Source organism: Pezoporus flaviventris, unplaced genomic scaffold, assembly GCF_033815535.1.
Source record: "Pezoporus flaviventris isolate CSIRO_AGI_PZ_B2104156 unplaced genomic scaffold, CSIRO_AGI_Pfla_v1 ptg000013l, whole genome shotgun sequence".
Classification (NCBI taxonomy): Eukaryota; Metazoa; Chordata; class Aves; order Psittaciformes; family Psittacidae; genus Pezoporus; species Pezoporus flaviventris.
In genome coordinates, this window is record NW_026892561.1 from 35,520,388 (window position 1) to 35,543,717 (window position 23,330).

General features: G+C 43.1%; 2 protein-coding genes across 18 annotated transcripts in view; one reads left to right on the top strand and one right to left on the bottom strand.

The window, feature by feature from the left end:
* MED12L (mediator complex subunit 12L) overlaps positions 1–23,330 on the bottom strand; it is a 154,561-nt gene that overhangs the window by 85,238 nt on the left and 45,993 nt on the right. The window lies entirely within an intron of this gene.
* On the top strand, positions 6,806–16,662 carry P2RY14 (purinergic receptor P2Y14). Its single transcript, XM_061452755.1, has 3 exons — positions 6,806–7,057; positions 13,062–13,152; positions 15,019–16,662. Exons 2-3 carry the CDS (start codon positions 13,087–13,089, stop codon positions 16,048–16,050), a joined length of 1,098 nt encoding a protein of 365 aa, XP_061308739.1. The 5' UTR covers positions 6,806–7,057; positions 13,062–13,086; the 3' UTR covers positions 16,051–16,662.

Below are 23,330 nucleotides of genomic sequence, written 5' to 3' on the forward strand. Positions count from 1 at the left end.
GTGAGAGGGAGAAAGGAAATGTCACTAACCAGACTGAAGAAAGGATGGCTCTCAAAAGCCACTGGGCAGCTTTGAACAGTTAACATGAAAAGGTGCATTTTGAGGGTTGAGCTTTGCTTCCTTTACCTCAAAAAGAAATCAAACACATACAAGATTGTGTTCTTTTCTCACTATTAAAGCTAAACATGCTTATATTTATACCTGCTGGGCAGCAAAGTCAGTGAGTTACAGCATTAAACTGCAGGCCAGAGCAGCAGGGTCACACTGCCCATCTACATTTATTTTTAAATATTGTGGGTTCAAATCATCAGAAATGTTTTACAAAGCACAGAAAATCAGCCTTGGCTTTGCAAAAAATGAAATGGCAACTTTTGAATTCAACCTAAAGAAACTTCCCCTCGAGAAAGAATGAAGGCAAGATTTCATTCAAAGGCTGGCTGCATTTAACAACCTTCCCATACTCTCACTCTGGGGATGCAATTACGTTACGTAAGTGGAGCCAAATAAAAATTGTTCTAAAAATACCTCATGAAATTTCAGTGGGTATTGTTCTGAAAAGTCATGGGACCAGGAACAGTGACTAAGGATTAACATGATGCCTGCCCACACAAAGAACACGCATGCAATGTTCATTGGAGTACTGGGCTCTTCACTATGTTGCTAGGAAGCCAGTCAGCCTTCCGAAAGCAAACCGGACCCCCATTAATGCAATCGGTGGAAATCAATTGCAGTGTCAACCTGCTTACAGTGTTATTCTGAGTTACTCAGTATAAATGATTCATGTAATAGTCTACAGTAGTCATAAACATGGTACTGGAATTGTTTTTCTTCAGAGAAACAAAGTCAGTACAAAACCACAGTTTGTTAAACATTCACTCACCCAGTATCAGCCCCAGAAGTGCTCCCTTCCAGAACTCCACTATACAACATTGCAAAATAAGAACAGGCAGCAGTAACTTGCAATGCGTGTGTTGTTCATTGTATCATTACACTCAGCTGAGAAGCAACAGCCAGCCCTGCCAAATGCATATTACACCAGACAGCTTTCTCTTAACATTATCAAGGCTGACAAGAACAAGATGCTTCCCTTTCCATTTCAAAGCATTCTCCGTTTTTTCTTTTGGATGGCAGGGATTTAGGGCAGCAGCAGGGGGAGGGATAGGAAAGGCTATCCACACAACTACAATTCAAAATTATATATCTACTTAAAACATCAAAGCCCCGCTTCTAGGCTGCACAAGAACAACCCATGACCAGGTATGAGACCCAAGGAATGGAACCAAGCATTTAGAAAGCGCTGTGAATCCTCTTTAAGCAAGCTGGAATTTTTCAAGTCAGATTCTCAATTCAAATTTAGCCTTTCACATAGGAAACAATAACCATGCAATGAAAACCCAAGCATGCAATCAAAACTGTCCTACAACTTGCCTCATACTGGAGATCAACTCCAGCTCTCTGCTTCAGCTCTACCTGCTCCAGCGTCAGTGTGTACTATAGTCACACCTGGCCACGTGCTTTCAATAAGAGCCAGAAGTCTCTAAAACATAAGTTCTGTATCACTGACAAATGAACACCTTGTGACTGATGATAACATGCATAACCAGAGATGACAGCTGTGTAAGACTTACTGCTTTAGCACGTGGCAAATCTTTCAAGCAGTTCCCAGAGCCTGGTCTTGATACAGCTGCAGGGATTTCACATGTAACTACACTTCTACCTGCTACAGTGCCAGAGACTAACAGTCTACCATACATAAAATCAAGTGGTTTCTCCATAAAGAAATACCTTTCTTGGAAGAGTACAACACATGCCAGACAAAGGAAAGACAATACACAACTATGTAGAGAACTCAAACGTGCCTGGTTCCTAACAGTTATTACTTTGAGGAGTGGTCATTCCCCAGTGGCATCCCAGAGACATCCAAGCTAATCTCTCATATTTGAATTAAAACATAAGCACGATGGATTTCTCCCTCTAACCAGAGCAGTGAGACTGCACAGAAAACCACTCCCAAGATGGGACCTGGCAGAGGAAAGGGTAGTCTCTGCTCTGCAGAACCAGGGAGCTCACCTGTGGTGGGATGGAATGGTCAGTCTGACTCCTGCCTTCCCTGAGGCAGGAGTACTGTTAGGTAAGCGTAAGCACTCCTGATCACTTGCCTGTGCTCACATCCACTTTATTTAGCTAGGAGAAGTCTACTTTATAGATCTAAATATATCAAATTGTTAAATCATTCAGGGATGGAGGCTTATGACTGGACTGTAATCAGTTAACCAGCCCAGGAAGGAACATTATACTTCAGAAAAAAACAGAAGATAACTGCTCTGCCTTGTAAAGAAGAGCTACTTGTAGCTCATGCTTTCTGTACCCAGAGTCATGACAGAGTTCCATGTATCTGCATCTCCTGGCATGACCTGAGCACATCTGCAGTAAACCTGACACGCTTTAACAGTGTGTTAACACTGGTTACATAGATGTGGCAGAAAAGACTTCTGTTCTCATGCATGTACAAGTAACGTTAATGAGCCCTGGATGTGTTAAGTGTAAGATCCATCTCCAGAAAACCAAGCAATTCTTCCAGCAGAAGTCCCACTTCCATACCACATCATTACCTTCAGGTCCAGCACGGTGCACATTCACCTCAAGCACACGGGTGGTTTGGGGAAACTGGAAAATAAAAAAAAATGGGGGGGTAGAAATAAAATACCAGACAACTTCCTCCCCATCTGCCTACACAACAAAAACAGCATAAACACAGCAGCAGGGACTGCTGCAGCACAACACCTTTGACGCTTTGCAACAGGCCTGTTGCCATAACAGATTCGCAGCCTCCCTTGAAAATCCTGATGTTGTCTTCCATCTGCTTTGTAACCACCTCCTCGGCTTCTTTTCAAGCAGAGACAGGGTAAAAACTCTCCTTCTGCTACTGTAACCTGCGTACTGGTGCCCTTGGAGAATGGTCAGGCAGGGAGGCTGTGGAGAAGTCAAAAAAGCTCCCCATTCTGCACTGATAATTAAAGCTGACCGGCACCTGGGGAAGCTGGCTACCAGCCTGAGCTGTGCTCTGCACTCCACTGCCAGTTTCCTTTGAGTTGCTGTCTTCAAACAAGAATCTTAAGTTTTATTGTGTGGCATTTTACTCTACCAGAGCCCAGTCTTTCAGTGACAAGTCTGCCATATTAGCCCGGAGGAAAGACTGTCACACAAAGGCTGGTAGTCTGATCCAAACTGTTAGCTTCAGGCTCAAGTCGATTTTCTGATGAATCAGCAAAAAAGGTCATTCAGTTCTTTTGCTCAATCACTTCAAACAACAGGACAACTTTTGAATGTTTAAGCTATTTCCTCACTGTTCAAGTTTTCCATTTTGCTTGGCCTCCAACACTCTGTGGTGCTGCGCATGAAGTGAGAACTGGCCTCAGGAGGGAGAGATCTGATAGAGGCTGGTGGGTAATTTTGCTTTGCCAAGAAGTTCCTCTTTTCCATTATGTGTTTCTCTACCAAAAACACCTGTCTTGGCAGACTGCACTTTTCTTCCTCTTCTGCAAGGATTTCATCCAGACGCAAACAGAACATTGCTTATTTTAATATTAGGCTTAGATGAGGAAGTCATTGGAAAAAGTTTGTCATGGGACACACTCTGGAAATTGACCTTGGTCCCAAAAGGCCAAGACTTCTGCTGCTGTTTCTGGAGAGAGGAGAAAACAAAAAACCAACAACAAGCAAACAAAAAAAAAAGAAGCAACAAAAGGGTGGGTTTTTTTAGACTGAATTACAAACAAAGCGCTTGTGATCAGCCAAAGCCTTATCTGACCCATTCCTCTTGTCCTTGCTTCAAAAAATGACAACAGGATGGACAGAAAGAGATGACAAAGTGGCGGACTGCGAGCCTTCCAGAGAGCACCTGAAAAGCCTTGTGCATTGTCCTGCCTGATCCTTGCTCAGCTGCAGCAGGTCTGCCAGAGGAGAGGCCAGCAGGGCAGGGCTGCCCTTGGCTGTGCTGCAGAGCGAGGAGGCTTGTCCCAGAGCAGCAAACTCCAGCGAAGCTTCCCAGGGAATAGGCTTCATGGCTCAGGCAGCCCCTGACCCTTGTCTTGTGGCAGTGGACTCTCAAAGAGATGATGGCACTGTGCCCCAGTGGGAGCAGAGCTAGACACCTGCCTGAACACAGGCTGGGAATGGACACGCTTCCCCCACAGAGCTGTGCTCCCATCACACAGCCGAGAACCTGGGCTATCTCCCACCCTGCACAAGGCCTGGGTCTGCCACCACAGGACCGCAGCCCCGCTGTAGAGAAGAAATAGCTTGTGCTGCCACCAACTCATGTCTCACAGTGTAAAACTGCGCTCCCAGCTCACAGGCATGACTCCTCTCTAGCCCATTTCCACATTCGGAATGAGAATGAGAATGGAAACAGAAACCATATTTTCCCAAAACATGCTTCAGTTAAAATAACACCCTATGGCAAACAGGAAAAGCAGCAGGCTTCTCCAGGGCCCCCTGCCTGAACCTCCTGGTAGGAGAACATGTCACAGCAATGGCCCCCCACCATCCCCAGCAGAATCCCCCCAGTCTGGCAAAGTGCTCGAAGCAACACAGCTCCTCCCAGCTGCTCCCAGCCTGTGCTACCACGCTGGGCATCAGAGCAAAGCAGGAGGATGGTCCCATCAAGCCTTCCAGTAAGAGAGGGGAAACGATTTGAGTGGGGCCTAGGCATATAAGGACACTGGGCATGCATATGTGTGTGCACATATAAGGAAGCAGCTGGCACAAGGGATGAAGCGGGGCCAGCCACACTGGGTAGGCGTGCTGAAACAGTTACACTCATGACATGGGTGCAGGATGGGGAAAAGGGTAGAGAGACATGCAAGTGCTCCTCTAAGGGTGGCTGACTATCAGGAGGAGGGTTAAAACCCGCAACCTCAGGTACTCACCACTTCTTCCTGTTACAAAGTTAGCCCTCTCTTCTCCTGAGACACACAAAGGGCTATGACTCTTTAGGGCAGATGGATTTCCTTCAACTTGCTTGAAACTGAAGCCTGATGGTAAGAGGTGTGACACAAAGTCCATGGGACATGAATCCTAAAATTACAGCCCACCAGCCCACGGGGAAGATGTAGTGCAATAGGGCCCACAGAAGCAGTGCTAGGGAAGCAGGCTGTTACCCACTGGCATGATCCCCACAGGAGCTGCCACAGCTCAAGGAGACTGCCCTAAGAGGACAGAGCCCAGCGTCAGGCAGCTGAGAGGGGACCAGAGCATGCCCTAGCCTCTGACACACAAGAAAGTAACTGAAACCAAACTTTCACATCACAGCACCTGCTCAGATTCTGATTCCCAGCTCAGATACTGCTGTGGAAACAGAATACAAGGCAGTTATAAAAACTGTCAATGAAACAAACATCCAAACAAACAAAACCAAAAGCAATAATTGACCATTATGGCTTTGACCTGGGAGTCTCAGAAATAAAAGAAGGGTGAGAGTACTCACCATAATGTAAAGACAGTTTTGTATCTGAAGATACCCCCTTATGTCACAGAGAAATATTCAATGAAATTTGGGGGAAGGAAGGGACTACAGCTCACTACAGTGAACACACACTGGCTCTAAGTAAAGGATGTACGTAGCAGCAATGCATTAGCAGAAGGTACATTCATTTGTCCATGCCTTTGGGCCCTTCTTGTAAGGTGATAAACACTCACAGAAGGAAAGTCCACAAGGGAATTGTTTATTTAACAGAGGGATTGGGTATGCTCTATAAAGTTAAGCTCAAGTCATGTACTAAATGTTTAACAATACTAACGTATACAACTTACATATTTCACTTTTTTTTAAACAAACATATAAACCTCAGTTTATCTCCCCAAACCTCAGATCTCTCTCAGAACATACTACTTTCTCACCTTCATAGCTTTTCCATTACCATGTGCTTTATTTGAAAGCCTCCCAGTAAATATATGGGAACAACAGGAAAGCAGGAAGACAGACAAGGGATTAAGGCTAAAGAAAAAAAAAATTAATAAAAGAAGAAGAATAAAAAGGAGAAAGACATACACAAAAGATTCCTCCCAGATCTCAAGAATCCATCTTAGCCTTTGAGTATGCCCTGAGCAACCCCAGCATAAGCCCATGCACTCCAATGCACAACTCTCCCATTAACAAAGGCCGCTGCTCTCCAGGCAGTAAGCTTCACAAGAAAGGTCACGGCCAGGCCTGGGAACAGTTTAAGAAAAGAAAACACCAGCCCCCAAATTAAAATCGCTTAGTGCTTTGCCAACTGCACAAATGTGTCCTTCTTGAAACCATTTCAACACTGAATTTCATGGAACTACGTCTAAGTACACAAAAATAGCACTGGCCATCTGCAGCCCTGGAGATCTCAACCACATTTGGCCACGCAGCAAGGCACAACTCCCCAGCTCTTCAGACTTCTGCCTGCAGACAGACAGCACGCTCCGACCCACAATCGCTACCAAGGCAGATAATGAAGATAATATTGCGAGGCATTTGCTTAAAGAGCTAAAGCCCGTCCAGCTGTAAGGGAGCTGCCAATGGATAATGCAGAAGAGACAGAACACTGCGCTCCAGCCAGTGAGTAAGAGAACTGCCTGCAGCTTACACAGTTTTTACAGTTGTTTATATTACAAGGTCTTGTAAAGGGCTTATTCTGTAAATCTGCTTCATAGCTGAAGACAGACCCCACATGCAATTTTATACTTCTTTCCAGGTGAAAGACTCTGCCTTTCAATTACATGCTTCTGTACATTAACAATGCTCTCAAAGATTTGCTTTAATTTTTTAGTAAATTACCAACGCTCTCAAAGATTTGCTTTAATTTTTTAGTAACTAGCACTATAATTATTTTTTTAAACTACGGTACAAATAGGGTGAACAGGAAATCACCCATGCGTTATGCAAACCACAAACAGATTACTTGGAACACAAATGAGCAATCATAACTACAAATAAATACAGAAAACCAAGGCAAACTCCCACACCTGTTCAGCTGACACACGGAACTGTCTCAAGCTGTGTCACCAAAGGGCTGCTGACCTGAAGGTAAGGATTGCTCTGTACTGTATATCGTGGCAAAAGATACTTTTCTAAAGCAACTACGTTTGGTTTAATTTACTGCTGAAGAAACATAACTATATAAAACAGTGTAAAACATCAGAAAATAGAATTAAAAATCAAGTATTACTATTAGTAATAATATTACTATGTTACTATTAAAATAGAGTATCAAAGGGGACAATTTCTTCACTTGAGCCAGACTTTACTTCTTTTAAATACTCATTTTTAGGACAGTAAAAATACTATTCATTAAAATGCTTTACTGACATACTGTCCTGGTTTCAGCTGGGACAGAATTAATTTTCTTCCTAGCACCTGGTAGAGTGCCGGTGTTTTGGATTTAGGATGAGAATGATGTTCATAAGACCGATGTTTCAGTTGTTGCTGAGTGGTGCTAACTCCAAGTCAAGGGCTTTCCAGCTTCTCATGCTGCCCTGCCAATGAGGAGGCTGGGGGGCACGAGAAGCCAGGAGGGGACCTGGGAAAGCTGACCACAACGGGCTACAAGGATATTCCAGACCCCATGGCGTCATGCTCAGCATGTGAACGGAGGGGAAAGCTGACTGGGGGCTGCTGCTTGGGAATGGCTAGGCATTGGTCAGCAGGCAGTGAGGAATTGGTTTCATTTGTATCACTTTTTTTCCTTAGGTTTTATTTCTCTCTCTTGTTATTTTCCTTTTTATTACTATTTTATTGTATTTATTAAACTGTTCTTACCTTCACCTCCGTGTTTTCTCAATTTTACCGTCCTGATCCTCTCCCCCATTCTACTGGGAGGGAGGGAGGGAGGGAGTGAGTGGCCGCATCAGACTCAGTTGCTGGCCGAGGTTAAACCACAATACATACTCCTAATGGAATAATTCCAAATTTGACACGACAGCTTCTTCTAAAAGCTAGTCTGTTTAATTCTTTAATATCAAATTTTGAACTGATCATTCCTAATACCCTGGTCCTAACTTTTCCTGTTATGTCCACCACACCCTAATTAAGATACTACAACTAATGGAAGATAGGAAGGATCTGGGTGTGGGGAGGAAGGAAAAAAAAAGAATATTTGAGTTAGAGCTGAAAATCTACATGCAAACAGCTCAAAGCATTGCTTAAGTTTCAGTGTTAATACCAGGGTTTGCACAAATACATCACACACTCTTATCTTTTAATGCTAAAAGGTTGTTGGGTCAGAATAATTTAGACCCTTGTCTGAAAACCAGAACAAAAAAAAAAAAAAATAATTTTAATTTATCAGGAAAATTAGGCTGTTAGATTTCAAATTTCTAAAGTAGCATAGGGACTTCCGGACAGTAAAAAGAAATTAAACAATTACTGATGGGTTTCACAAGACAGAAATAAAATTTTGCCCTTGAGGTGTCCTCATGCTGCAACCAAAGGAACTTGCACAGCCCTCCAAAGAACCTGCTACTGTAACAAGAAATAAACAATCTAATCTACAGCTGCTCTTGATACCTGTTGGCTCTCCTCACTTGCTTTGTCCTTCAGAATACCAGAAATTAATCGTACATGCCAAGAAAACATCACGTATGGTCTAACTGATCATACCTTTGGTCAGGAAAATCTGTTACAAAATGCTGCCAATGCTAATGTTGTACACACAACACTGCCAATGCTAAACACTGTGGTGTCACCTTATGTGGCCCGTTCACCTGCCAAGTCAACGGCAGTAAGTCTTTTATTTAGTGAAGGCAGCAGAAGCACCATGCAGGAGGGTGACACACTAAAAGCGTGGCTGTTGACGCAGCCAGACCACACTCCAGCAAGTCCCAGCAAAGGCGTGGGGTGACAGGGCTCTGGCATGACCCCATGTCACATCACTTGCCAAATTCACCTGTGTCCCTGCCTCCTGCCAGGGCAGTGCCCTGCACTGTTTTGGTCTAACCTGAGGACAGAAATGTTCATTTTCCTGGTTGCTGGGTCACCTGATGTCCACTTGCAACATTTATTTCTCTTTTTAAAGGTTGAGCAGATGGGTAGGAGAGGAAGGAAGGATGGGAGCAAGGAGAACAGAAACTCAGGACTCAGATCTGCAGCAGGTTTAAAAATGGATGCGTTGTGTACAACAAAATGATAATTCATTCACAACTGTGAAGAAGTCAAGATTTTTACCACAATATGGCATACTTCTGAAAGGTGTTGATGGGATGGATTCCTCTCAGCCCAGTCACTGGCAGGAAATGCTTGTAATGCATTGAATTTACAAGCTTCGGAGTGGTTTTTGCAAATATAAGGAACGAGAAACACAGTTACAATCATTAATTCATAGTTATTTATGACTACTGGCTGTGTTATACAAAGACATTCAAATCTTCACACCCCCATCCAAGAACTACAAAGCCAACCAAAAGAATACAGCCAGCCAGGGACAAATAACAGCCCCAACAAAGAGATGTTACAGCTTTATTTCATGTTTTTTTGTTAAGGTAACATTGCAAAGGTTAGATAATACATCCAATTTATGCCAAAATGCACAAGTCAGCTGCTCCCTTCAGTTAAGAGATGAGGAAGAATACACAATCCAGTCTAGGACACGCTGCTGCCCAGTGCAAAGCAAAGGGCTGCAGGTGGGTTAATGCAGTGATGGCCAGGGTGCTGCCACCCTGACGGATGACACAGGGTCCCCATCTGCCAGCTCAATCGAGGGGCTGCAGTCCCTACACAGGCATTAGTGATGCTATGTGGGGATACTGGCAGAAGGGGTGACTGTGTAAGGCTTGGGGATGAGATGCACACAGGAGGAAAAAAGCACAGTACGCAAAGCAGTTAGTTCACAAACCCCAAAAGTACCATCAGGACCGGCACAGGATGTTAAGAAAGCTGTAAAGGACAGCATTCTGAGTTGGAAGATGTCCGAGTCCAGTTTTTGGTTTGATCCACCCCACATTCAGGAAGTTAGAAGTTTGTAAATAAAACAGCACAGCATGAAAAAAATACCTCCCTCTATCACTGACAGCGACATCCCTGCTAGAATATCCTGAATTTGCCATTTTGGATCAAAAGTACTGTTAAGATGTTAAGAGTTGTTCACACTTCTGTTCTTCCATCTACTAACCGTAGCTGCAGACAGGACATACCCGTACTGTCGCCAAGGCTTGCCAGAAGCCACTGTTACTCATAGGGGCACAGAACTAGCAACCTTCACAGGACACACGGCCTTTCTCAACCACTCTTGCAGGGGATGCTATTCTCATCAGCACCCTGAGGAGCAGTCTGAGTAGAAATATGGCTCACCCAGCCCTCTGTCCTCTCACACCAAATGTGGGAAATCAAGGGCTGGAAGGCACAGCAGCAAGTAACCGAGACCCTCCAGAAATTACTGCCACATTTATTGAGCCACACCAGAGGAAACGTGCACTGAGTGCCATCATGTACAGTGCTATCTCACAGTTACTCACTTACTACCTCTTGTGACAGGAATGCTATTTTTTCTGTCATTCAACTATTCATCCTATATTCTATGCATCTATAACAAACAAGAATTACCACCCAATACACCATTTTGAAGGGCTAAAACAGTACACTCTATTTTGCATACTTTTATTCTCTAAAGTATTAAAATCCAGACATTGCCTTATGACAAATGTTATAACAAGAACAGAAAAATAACAAAATTTTAGTCTCTTGGCAAATTTGCAGATCAAACGTACCAACAAATCTCCACAGTCAACTGCAAAAAATGCCTTCCAAAAGAGACCAGCAATTACAGCCATGACCCCAGAACATCTCTGCCCCACACCATCCCCGCACCAGCTGCCAGGTCAGTGCCTTAGTGGAGGCGCAGCCCTGAGCACATACTGCTGAGAACCAGCCAGGGGCAGAGGACTTTCCTTGGGACAGTCCCTACCTGGCCCTGCCAGCTCTGACCCCCAGCAGCCCATTGAACACCTTCAGGGAGCAATGCTGAAATGGAGATGCAGGATTCCACCTCTGGCACCTCACAGCTTGCAGGCCCTGCTTATATTTCCCTCTGCTGGTCCAGTTCCTAATGAACACGAGAGCCTGCCCATCCTTTCAAGCCCCAGAGAGCCCCAGTGCATCCTGCCCTGTTGGTTTCCAGCTGGTGTCTGGGCACACACTCTACTCAGCTCCAGACAGTGGGGAGGCAGCTTGCTCCATGGTGGCCAGGTACATGCATCCAAACTGGGGGCTGCTTTCCAGCTGGATTATACCAGCACTGCCGGGACTGCAAGTTCAAACCACTACCAATATGTCAACCACATTAGACAGAAAATCTAAAAAAAAAATAATAAAATAAAATAAAAAAGAATTATTCTTTCAGCACAACTCAACACAATTCGCAATTGCTGTGGTTTGTGTAGGGCACTTCCTCTTTCTCTAGATTTCTTCAAACATCAGACACAACCTTTGGTGTGATCTTCCCTGATAAACTCCAGCTTCCAGTTCAGAAAAGATTTCTGGGGACAATGACCGACGTCAACAACTCCTGACCCAGTAATTGCACTGCATATTTATTCGTCAAGCAGGTGTATTAACTTCGATAAATAGCTAAAATAAGCACTCAGTTCTACACAACCTTCTTTACAGTGGGGGTAAGGAAAAAAAAAAGAATCTTGTAAATATTATTCTTATGTTCAGTAAAGCAGCTGTGAACTTTGAAATTTGACAGCCAAGTTACAGAAGTGAAGAAGTGCCTTAATGATATTGGAAGGGTAACAAATGATAGCGTAAGAGTTTGAATACAGAAGAACCAAGCATTTTTAATGGCTTATACAACTTCTCCTTTGTGTATCTTGCCAAGACAACATGATTTGCAAACTGACAAAGTTCAAAACTTTGACATATTTTACCATATCAATCTTACTCGTTTGGTGAATCAAATTCGCTGGGTTTGCACAAATAGTTGATATTACTTACATAAAATAAATATATCTTACACTAGACTGAGCATTTGAACATGAAATGATGCTCAGGTATGGAAGACTATTCTCACATACAAATCACAAATTGCTGGGTGCTAATATACGCCCTCCAACACACACGGACAAACAGCAGCAGTTACACAGCAGTTAAACGACAGCAATGTTTCAAGAATTGGAGAAAACAAAAGAAGAATCCTTAAGGCTAGTCATCACCTCAAATAGCATTTGGACAAAAAGGTTCTAAATCGACCCACTGATTAACATAGAATCATAGAATCACAGAATAGTTACGGTTGGAAAGGACCTTAAGATCATCAAGTTCCAACCCCCTGCCAAACATCAAATAAGGAGTATTCTCAGTTTCCAGGTAAACCCCAACGTTGAACAAAAGGTGAGTATCTATGCTCATTTATAGCTGCATATCACCTAGTGGAGGCCCTACAAGTTCTCACGAGAGAAGATGTTCTTGTTATGGAGGTTTAAGGGCAGCTTGAACAGGAATGCAACCAGAACAAGCATGAAAGGACAGCTCCTCTATGAAGTGGAAGCATGCCTCTGCCAGCTACATGCAACCCATCTGTGTGATGACGAGCCAGCAGGTCACGACCCTGCTAGACTGATTTTTTACCAGAGCACAGGAGTTAGACATCATGGTACCACATTGTCACGGCTCCTACAGGATCAACACCAGGACCCACAACTGACGGAGGGAACAGGCTAGCAAGGTGACAGTATTGCTTCCAGTGAATTATTCAGAGCAGCAGGGACAAGGCCTTTCAGGAAGAGCTGATCATGTGACTATGTGACAAAAAGATTAGATAAAACTGATTCTGAACACAAATGATGTGATGCATGGCAGGGGGGATACAAAAGCCTCTACCTTATCCATGCAGTGATGAACGTAGTAGGATGAACATGGTCAGATTGAACATGACTGCTCTGTGACTCAATCCTTAACCAATTTTGATGTCTGCTTGCAGTACAAATCTTCAGACAGTCTAAACAGGCATGGCACTATGGAAACCCCACAGTGCTGCAGAATTACACTGTCCTGTGTTATGCTATAAAACAACTGTATTTCCCTGTCTCTCACATAGGTCTTCCAGCACAAGAAGCAGCCCTATGCCCAAGGATGGAAGGCACTCTAAACCCTTAAAAAAGAGCACCACAACAGTCAAACCAAGAGAGGTAAGGACATGTCATTGACATTGAAAGATTTAGTGTCTATCTTGGACTTTACCCTCCTTCCCAATCACAGTTAGTTGATAAATCTGCTGGTATCAAATGCCCAGGGTGTCTTCCATGCTGCATAAACACAATAGACTTTAAAAAGTTTTAATGTCCACATCTGTAATCATGCACTTTTGAAATATCCCTTTGTTGTACAATGCCTCAGCACAAGAAATACTTCATGAACCTCCTAAGCCATTTAATATCTGCTACTAAGTCCAAGCGTAGAAAGACCCACCTCCAGGTACTTCACTTTAGGAAAGCCTACAGAGCAGGAACAAGTTCTAAACACATCATATGCCGAGAGAGGGTCCTGCCTAGACAGCCTGACAGGAGGAAGAGAACATGTACAGAGCAGACAGCACTGAGAAGAGAACATTTTTTAAATACACACTGTTACCATCTCAAATAAAAATGCCATTTGCTATTGGTGCTTTTCTGGGACATATTTCTAGTTTTAGCAATATCACTCCAAGCCTTGCCTATTATTACCTCCTAATTCTAATGCACCTTCATGTAGTAGTTATAACACCTGCTCTCCTCACCATATTTTTCCTTTAAAAACTCAACCAAACAAAACCAAATGCCTTGGTGACATAAAGATGGGATGGCAGGTCCTCATGTAGGAGAACTACCAGGAAGAGATTAACTGCAGGCCTTGAGTGTGATCACAGATAATGCTTGCTCCATTGCTCTACATACCCATGCAAGTTTCAGAACAGCACCTGAGATGGGAAGCCTTTACAGTGTCTGCAAAAGAGATACAAAAAACAGTACAACAAAAGAAACAATTTTACCTATTGGAAAGAAAATTCCTGTTTCTAGTTATTGCAAGATTACATTCAGGTTCCAATCTGCTGCACAGAGGCATCAGCTATGGACTCTGAATTGTGAAATTCTTTATTTTCTAAAAGAAGAGGTGGTTGGTTTTTTTTTTCCCAGCTCTGTAGCACTTATTTTCCAGTTGCCTATATTGTCAATTGCCAAATACAGCAGCATTATATCTATATCTGTTCTGTCTTCCCCAGAGAGGATAATCCACCCCTGTAAACATTCTGCCAAAGAAAATCAGACAGCAGATGTGATTTCTTCTTGGAGACGCTCTAAAATTTAAAACTGAATGACTGGAGAGGACAGCTGTAGCTTGTATGCTATGCTAACACACAGGCACACACCTGTGTGTCGTGCCACTAAAAGTTTAAAACAAACTGTGCTAGCTGCACATACAGGTTTCTTTGAAGTCAACATTAGAAAATAATGGTATACACTATGTACTTCCACTCATCATGAACAAAACAGTGTTTGTATGTCTGTACACAGGCATGTATACATGCCTGTAAACAGCACACTTGTACGAGGAATATTCATGCTTCCTCGTAAACTGTAAAGCTTCTTCACATGCTTCCTGGTAAACCACTGCTAAAAATACATACTGGTCCTTAAGGGTTAATGAGACATATTTAGAGTCTCATTCTAAAGACCGACTGTGGCTCAGTCCCCTTCCTAAGTTCACAGCGCATAGGCGTACACACAGAGGAAAGGGGCAGCACAGGGCTTGAAGACAGGGTATTAAAGTCAAAGGGAGAAGTAACTGGATTCTCTGTTCAGAACAGCAGCATGCCCTTAAACATCAGCAAGACGTGAGATGGCACCACTTGTAAAATACAAACTATGCATCCCTGCTGGAAATTATACCCTGTGGAAATGTGGTCATTTCTGAGGAGTATGGCAAGTTTATTTTGAAGTGAGAGTAGAAATCTTACACTAATTAATGGAAAGCATAGCACCACTTTTCTTACAGAGATAATCTTTCTCTGCTTCTAGGAACAAAGATACTGTAAGATGGTCAACACCAGCACAAACTCCTTGGGAAACAACTGCAGTCACAGCACAGTAATAACCAAGACAGTCATTCCCCTGGTCTACTGTTTAATTTTCATAGTAGGACTGTCACTGAACAGTGTGGCAGCATGGATCTTTCTCTATGTTTCTAGCAAAAAGAGTTTTATTGTTTATCTCAAAAACATTGTTGTTGCTGATCTCCTAATGAGCTTGACGTTTCCTTTCAAAATTCTTGCCGATTCAGAAATTGCACCTCCACAGCTCAACATGTTTGTGTGCAGATACTCTGCTGTTGTTTTTTACACAAACATGTATATTGGGATAACATTTTTTGGCCTCATTGGTTTTGACAGATACTACAAAATTGTAAAGCCTTTATTCACCTCCTTTGTTCACACAGTTAACTACAGTAAGGTGATCTCTATAATCATATGGTTATTGTTAATGCTTATATCGCTTCCAAATATGATTTTAACTAATGAAATCACTAAAGAAAATTATTCCAGAAAATGTATAGGTCTTAAAAGCGAGCTTGGCAGACAGTGGCACAAAGCATCAAGTTATATATGCACTGTAATTTTCTGGATTGTTTTTCTTCTGCTAATCATTTTTTACACTTCTATATCAAAAAAAATATATACCTCTTATAAAAAATTCAGAAGGAACTCAGATGTGACCAAGAGAAAAACCAGCCGTAATATATTCAGTATCATGTTTGTATTTGTCATTTGCTTTGTACCCTATCACCTCTGCAGAATACCATATACTCTAAGTCAAACTAGCTCACAATTCAACTGCCAGTCAAAAAAAAATCTGTTCTATGCAAAGGAATTTACTCTTGTACTGTCTGCTGCAAATGTGTGCCTTGATCCCATTATTTATTTTTTCCTCTGCCTACCCTTCAAAGAAAAGCTGTATCAAAAACTGCACCTCAAGCTAAAAACTTCAAGTGAGGTTGAAATCTCTAAATGCAAAAGATCAAATACACTTCAGGATAGTATAAACATCATGTAGGTTCAGATCATTAAAATAATGCATGTTTTAGAAAGTTATTCAAGAATGCAAATGTCTCAAAGAAACTGAACAGATAAGAACCAGCAAGAAAACAGAAACACGGTTTCAAAATAAAATGCCAACTAGTTTTTCTCTGTATAAAAACATTACTGTACGTTGTAAATATATTCACTACATGCTATTTCAGCCAATGCTACAACTGCATTATGGTATGATATGACCTATGTGGATCTCAAACAAAAAGAGAGGAGTAACTGAAGCACATTCTGGAGCTCCAGGCCACAGTTCACTGGAAGGATTCTCCAGTAGACCCAGTAATCAAACTGCTTTGTGGCTGTTTTTCAAGAAGCCAGGTACGACACACATGACGATCAGCAAACCAGCCTGAAGGGCCCAGGAATAGCTGATCGCTCCATCTCACCTGGCAGAGACCCCCTGGAATGAGCATCCTTCCAAGGGGGGTCAGCATAAGACTCTGCACCAGCCCATAAAAGAGGACTGAGACCCTGAGGGGAAGCACTCTCCTCTATTTACCAGGTCACAACAAACAGTTGAAGGCAACGTGCTGTTTATGGAACGGCTTAATTCCAACAACTGGGGGGAAAAAAGCGGGGGGAAGTAAAAAAAATACACATCAAATCCTCAAAGATCTGCACAAAGCCTGAAAAACCATTGGAAAAATTAAAGTAGATGTATATGTATAGGTTTATATATAGGTTGTTTTAAGGAAAACTTTCTGTAAAATTAAAAATAAAACATGACTGATTGTCACCCTTGGGCACTAAATGTCAAAGCATTTCTATAAAATGTGATATTGAATATGAGCAAGTGTTTAAAGAGAAGCCTCCTATAAACTAAATACTGTTACACTGTACCATATTCCTAAGGACTTTCCTGAAATAACACAGCATACACCAAAAATGTCCATACCAAACCGACTGAGATTTCTGTAATTCCCTTGCTGTTGTTGCAGGAGGAGGCAAGGACACTCAAAGCCCACACGCACAGCTGTCTAGAAACTCTGGAGTATATTTATATCCAGAAAGAATTATTTGTTCATTTTCTCATGCTTTTGGCATGATGATAAACCATTTATCTCTGTACAAAGGTAACAGCTGAGCGCCACCAACCTCTCTATATACATATAATCTCTTTTTTAACTGTATTTTTCAGTTCAGCTACTTTTTTTTTTAATTGATTTTATCACTGTACAGAGAGAACACACTAGTGCATAAAGTACCCACAAAAGCTTTCAGGCTGTGGCTCTGGAAGCTGAATGCTTTAATTTCATTTAAGAAAGAAGACACAGGACCAGAAAACAGAGATAATATGTGCTTCACCTTTCTGCCACTGTGTTTCATTTTAGTCCTAATAGACAATCCCTCAGGGTGAAAGATCTTTAAACATACGGTGTTTGAACCTTCTCCAAGGCTGTATGTAACTTCTCTTGGTCTGAGACCATCGATCTGCAGTAATAGAATTCTACCACCACACTGGATTACATTCCAGCAAAAGGACTGGACAGCTCTGTGGGGTTTAAACACACCTTTGCAGAATGTATTTACCTTCATGTATTTCCTGCTTGCCGAAGAGTGGTCCCACCCCAGACACAAAGCACCGGTACCCAACACCAAGGTTCACCTGACCACAGGGCTGGGGGATCCTAAGCCCAAGCCAGCCCACAGGGACTGCAGGAGAAGGGTGCTGTCTGTTGTGCTTTTTAAAGAAAATACATTAAAGATTATTTATATGGTTCTTTCAGAGCTCCCCAAGTCTTGTCAAACTGAGACTTTGCAGGCTCTTCCCTCCAAGAAAGGGAAACAGCCTGTTGGGGAAGGGAATCTCTTGCTTTGTGGGAGATCGTCATTTATGGCAATAGCATTCAGCTCCTTACACGGCATGGCTTGGTATTTGCCTACGTAAATCTAAATAATTGTGGCTGTGAAAGCACATGAAAACACTTCCACAATGTTTATTTGTATGACTTTTTAATTACTTTGCAAGCCTTGAAAACAGTATTTACATTGTAAAATTGTTTCCTCAATCCACCAGATTACTGATACTGGAACTACAAAATCCTACATTGCAGGCACACAGAGGTAAGGATGCTGACCACCACTGTTTTTCAAAAGTGACACTAAATTTCTAGCTTTGGCTCTGTCCTGGGTTTAGCAGTAGCAGTCAATTTTTCTCCTTGGTAGCTGGTGCAGCACTGTGCTTTGACTTTTGGCCTGGGAACAGTGCTGATAATACCGATGTTTTCAGTTGTTGCTAAGTAATGTTTACTCTGACCAAGGACTTTGTGAGGCTCATGCTCTGCCAGGGAGGAGGGGAAGCCAGGAGGAATCAGAGACAGGACACCTGACCCAAGCTAGCCAAAGAGCTATTCCATACCACAGCACGTCATGCCCGGGGAAGTAACTGGGAGTTACCCGGACGGACACGGGGTCTTTTTTTTGGCGGGTGGTATTGTATTCTCTTCCCTTGTTATTTTCTCTTATCGTTGTTGGTGGTGGTAGAGGTGGTGATTTGTGTTGTACATTGGTTGCTGGACTGTTCTTATCTCAACCCATGGGAGTGGGGAAGGGGAGAGCCCCGGGGAGGGGGGGGGGGGCCTCGATTGCTTCCAGCCTGCCACCACTCACTGAGAGCGAGTGAACAAGCTGTCTGGCTGGGTTTAAACCACGACAGGCTCACTTTGAAAAAAATCTTCCTCCAGTAGCTTCACTGGTCAGAAAACACTTCTGTGATCTCAGCCCTACTGCAATCTGACACCCTGTGTGTGACAAGTTTCAAACAACACCGTTATTAAACCAAACTTCTGCTTCATTTCCCCAACCTTGCTCTTACTTTTGCACCCCAGTTCATACAGCAAAGTAATAGGGACAGGGTTTTTTCTGCACTGGTAAGTTAATTTTCCCACACCTTTTCCAGCACATCATGCCTCAGATAAACCTCACCAGCTTCTCAGAAACTCAGAAGTCCTATGGTTTCACTAAGCTCTTGTGTTGTCAACCTACCACCTGGAGGAACTTCCCTAAAAGCCTTGCAATGAAAGTTATGGGTGACCCACAGCTACACAACGTTCCCTTTCAACAGCAACTCAGTCCCCAAATGCAGCTCATCCTCCTGACTTACTCATTACTCCCTCCATGACACCGCTTGAACAAGAAGCTGGGTTTGATCTGTTTATTCTTTGGAAAGTGAAGTTATTCTGCTGGACCTGGAATCTCTTGCAAAGGCATGATGCTGCTAGGAAGAACCAGCCTGCACGACATCAAATACACACATTTGCACAGAAGTTGTCATGCTTGCACACTTCAGCCTCGCTCCTGAAGCCTGATAGTGTTTCTGGTCATCCCTTTGTAAGAAGACATCATTCTACTGTTCAAAACCTTGAGATAGCAGCCAGGTAGGGTGGCATAAATCTGCTCCAAAAAGCTCATGAAGGTCTCACATTTTAAACTATTTTATCACCTCATAAACCTGCCCTATTCTTTAGCAATAGTTACCACACAGCCCCCTACCCAGAAGCCAGCTCAGACTAACACTGCAAAAACATCAGTGCTGCAGTTACTGTGCAATGCGTTATTTAAGTTAATATTATGGTGTAAGGCTGCAAAATGAACCATTTTCTGTGCCAGGGACGCAGCACAGTAACTTTTAAATAAAAGAGCTAAACCTAGCAAATGGAAAACCTTCCTCCAAACACTATTATTTCAGAACAGAAAGGTCACTCCACAACTGCCTCAACATATAAAAATACCCTGGTTGTTTAGAAATTGGCAGAAGACTCCTAACACAGTTTAATTTTGCAGGATGTCATCTCAAAAAGTGGTCTCTGTTGTAAAAAAAAAAAACCCACCTTACTGAAGAGGGGGCAGATGTCACTTTACTTCACAAGGCCACACAGTTACAACCAGAAGGCATAATGGGAGAGCACCCCTTATACTTGCTAACTTTAGCACAGAAGAGACAGGAGGGCTAGTTTCCCTCTGCTAACACCCTCACACATATTCTCCTGTCTCAGCCTGATAAGTCCTTTATTATTTTTATGAGTAATCTTCATTAGTATGTCTAATAATCATCACTTCAGGGCACTGCTTACCTGCAAAACATTGTTCAAGCAATTAAAACTAAGTATTGATAATTGATGGAAGGAAACAGGGCAGGCTAAGGAGCTACTCGCTATCTGACAACAGGCAGTGTGCACTGCTGGCTGCTGATGGCACTGATTCCCAGGACACGGTTGTCTACCCATAGTTCATACAGGGTTGTGTGCAGAGCAGATCCTCCCCTCCCCAACAGGCTCAGTGACAGGCTATGCTGAACACATCTTACCGCCTTACACTGTAAAAATAAATATATTAAACAGTTTTTCTTCATCAGAAATTGCTATTTCTGCTCAGAATTCCTAACTACTCTGTGCCAAGATCACTCCTAGTTTTCACTTACAATGTAGACATTACAATGGGATAAAAAATTTTCATCTTTTCATGAAAACCATGAATAGCAGTAAAATACTAGACCTCCTAGTTTGTACATGGAAAAAAAAAACTTCTTAGTTACATGAATTAAGGCTAGCAAAGACACTACTCAAACATTCCTCCTCCCAGAAATGCCTCAACACTGAAACAGTGACTGTGACAGCCGCGCACAGAGAGAGAGGAAAACTCCCTTGGGGCTAATTTGTACAATTGCTCATTACTGTACCTCTGATGCTGATTATGAATGTTTCTCTCTCAATTTAATATAAGCTGAAAGCGAACTAACTGTTCGCAACTTTTTTTTTCCTACCATCACAGAAATGATACAAAATCACGATAAAACCAGGGCTTCCCATCAGCTCTCTACCACCCATCAAGTACAGAATCGTACGTGCATCTGTCTTGTACAGGCACATACGCCAAGAAAATCCAAACTCAAACTCAGAATCAAATCTCAAACTTCCAGTGCATTTAACAGCACATTTATTGAGAGCGCAGCCCGGCAGAGCACCATCCCTCCCGCAAGTAACCCAAGTAATCCACCCCCACACCTCCTCCAATGTAGCCGTCAGAGCTGACTCCTGAGCACGCCGCTGGGGACCTGCCCGGGCCGGAAGGAGGAACCGCCGCAACGGTTCGCCCCACTCCCGCCAGGGGTGCAGGGCTCGACGACTTCCGGCAGGCGGCCCCATCCTGCTCTAAAGCTGCTACATGCCAGGTGGTGGAGGAAGCACGCAGCGGCAGGGATGCATCTCCTGCTCCCTCAGCACTGACCCATGCTATGGGAAGCTTACGGTTCCCTTCCTCCACCTAAGTGTGAGTGAACTTTCTCCAGGTTTTCTCCCACTGCACCCGGTGCTGACAGAGAAGGTCCATGCGGGCACAGTGTAGGCTCAAAAACCTTATATAAAAGAATCATGAAACTCCATGCTTGACACGCTTCCTGAATTAAAACACACAGGGATAGGACTGATATAAACTCAAGCATTAGCTTTTTAAAAGATGGATTAACAGGTTGTTAAGTATTTTGTGCATTTAAAGAGAGGAGATCACACAGAACCTTGAACATCCATGCCTGGCCAGTGCTTGTTGATACTTAATATTCTCCAGCGCTGAAGACAAAGACCATACAATGAAAACTAGGGGCCTGGAGACATACCCTTGCCATCAGCCGCACCCACCTGGGAGGTGTAGAAATAAGAATGAACATACTGTAATTGCACTTGCAATTGTTTCTCCAAGACAAAATTAAAGTTGTCCTTATAAACTTAATTCCACCCCTTATAGTGTATATTTAATTAACTTTAATCTCAAATAAGAACCACAGGATCCTTACCTGAGGAGCCTTAAGTAGATAAACTCTGAGGCAATCTGCTGAAAGGAAGCAGAATACAGAAGGTGGCATCTCCTGGAGGAAACACCAGCCAAGCTGAGCACTAACATACCCTGAACACATGCCAGATGTCCCGCCATCAGTGTTCACCCCCAGCAAGCAAGCCCATCGGGGCAGACATCCACTCTTCCCTACCTGGGCAGCATTGTCCCGCACAGCCCCAGCACTCCCCACACACAATAGTGTGACACAACATTTCACAGCTTCTGTGAGGCAAACCCCAGGCAAGGAGAGCCCACAAAGACCCTGAGGTACATTCATACTGCTCACTTTCACACCCTTCCTGTTCTCCCAGCTCCCCTGAAGTCCCCAAGGGTAACCTCGCCTGAAGCTTCTTCAGGAGCGAATCCTAGCTCACTCTCCTCTGCAACACCAGAGTTCAGGGCTCCCCCTTCCCAGGGCACTGCTCCCCACTCCGACCCTGCAGTGGTCGCTTGGCTCAACCACACCCTGCGGTGGAGGGTGCTTGTAAGATAAAAAGGTTAAAGCCTACTAACAGCAGAGCTCCTGAAAACCTCTGGAAACTTTTTCTGGATGTGAATCCTTTCTCCAAATGAATATGCAAAATGTGGAGAAGTATCAGAAGTGATCCCAACACAAGGAGCACCCACACATATCTGTGGTGTGTACAGTTCAAAACACAAGGCTCATCAGATTTAGAGGGGGGAGCATCTTACAGTTTAGACAGTGGTTTTTTCCCAGTTTTGTACTTAGAAATTATTTAATCATTTTGGTGAAATTCCCACCCATATCTACACCCCTTCCCTCCCTTGCACCACCCCCAATCCCAGGAGTCAGCCACAGCAGGCAGGCATCATGGAAAATTTCAAATTAAAAAAAAAAAAAAAAAATCAGCAAAATTTAAACAGCCAAAAATAGAGCTTTAAGACAAGAAGTGTACAGCAACCTTAACTACAGCAAAATCTACCACCTGCCTCTGTAATTTATGAACTAAAATGGCCTTTTAAAAATTAGCCATAGACTGGGGAAGACGATGACACTGAACTGCAACAAAACCCAAATACAGCTCAGTAGACTCATGTTCTCTTATTTCTTCTCCTCCTGAAACAGTGCTGCAGGAAGCGTAGACCATTTTTCAGTAAATGTTTCCCTAAACATCACTTTGTCTTTTTAGACCTGGGAAAGTTTTCCGAGCTTTAAACTGACTCTACAGAAAAGGGAAGACATACACAGAAAAAACTGACTGGATGATACATTTCAAGGGTCTTGTTTGGTTGGTTTTTATTTAGTTGGTTTGGGGGGGGGGGGGTGTTAAAAAAAAAAAAAGTAAGAAAAAAAAAGTAAGAAAGAAAGAAAAAACACAAGTATGGCAAGATCAGTTTCACATGATGAGCATAACACCAAAAAAAAAGCAGTCCATGTTCGCTCAAAACCAAACA

What these genes read in the sequence shown, in the direction of transcription:
- P2RY14 (XM_061452755.1), top strand. Translation starts at nt 13,087, where the DNA reads ATGCCCAAGGATGGAAGGCACTCTAAACCCTTAAAAAAGAGCACCACA. An exon ending in CAACAGTCAAACCAAGAGAG is followed by an intron (nt 13,153 to 15,018) that starts GTAAGGACATGT and finishes CTCTGCTTCTAG; the next exon opens with GAACAAAGATACTGTAAGAT.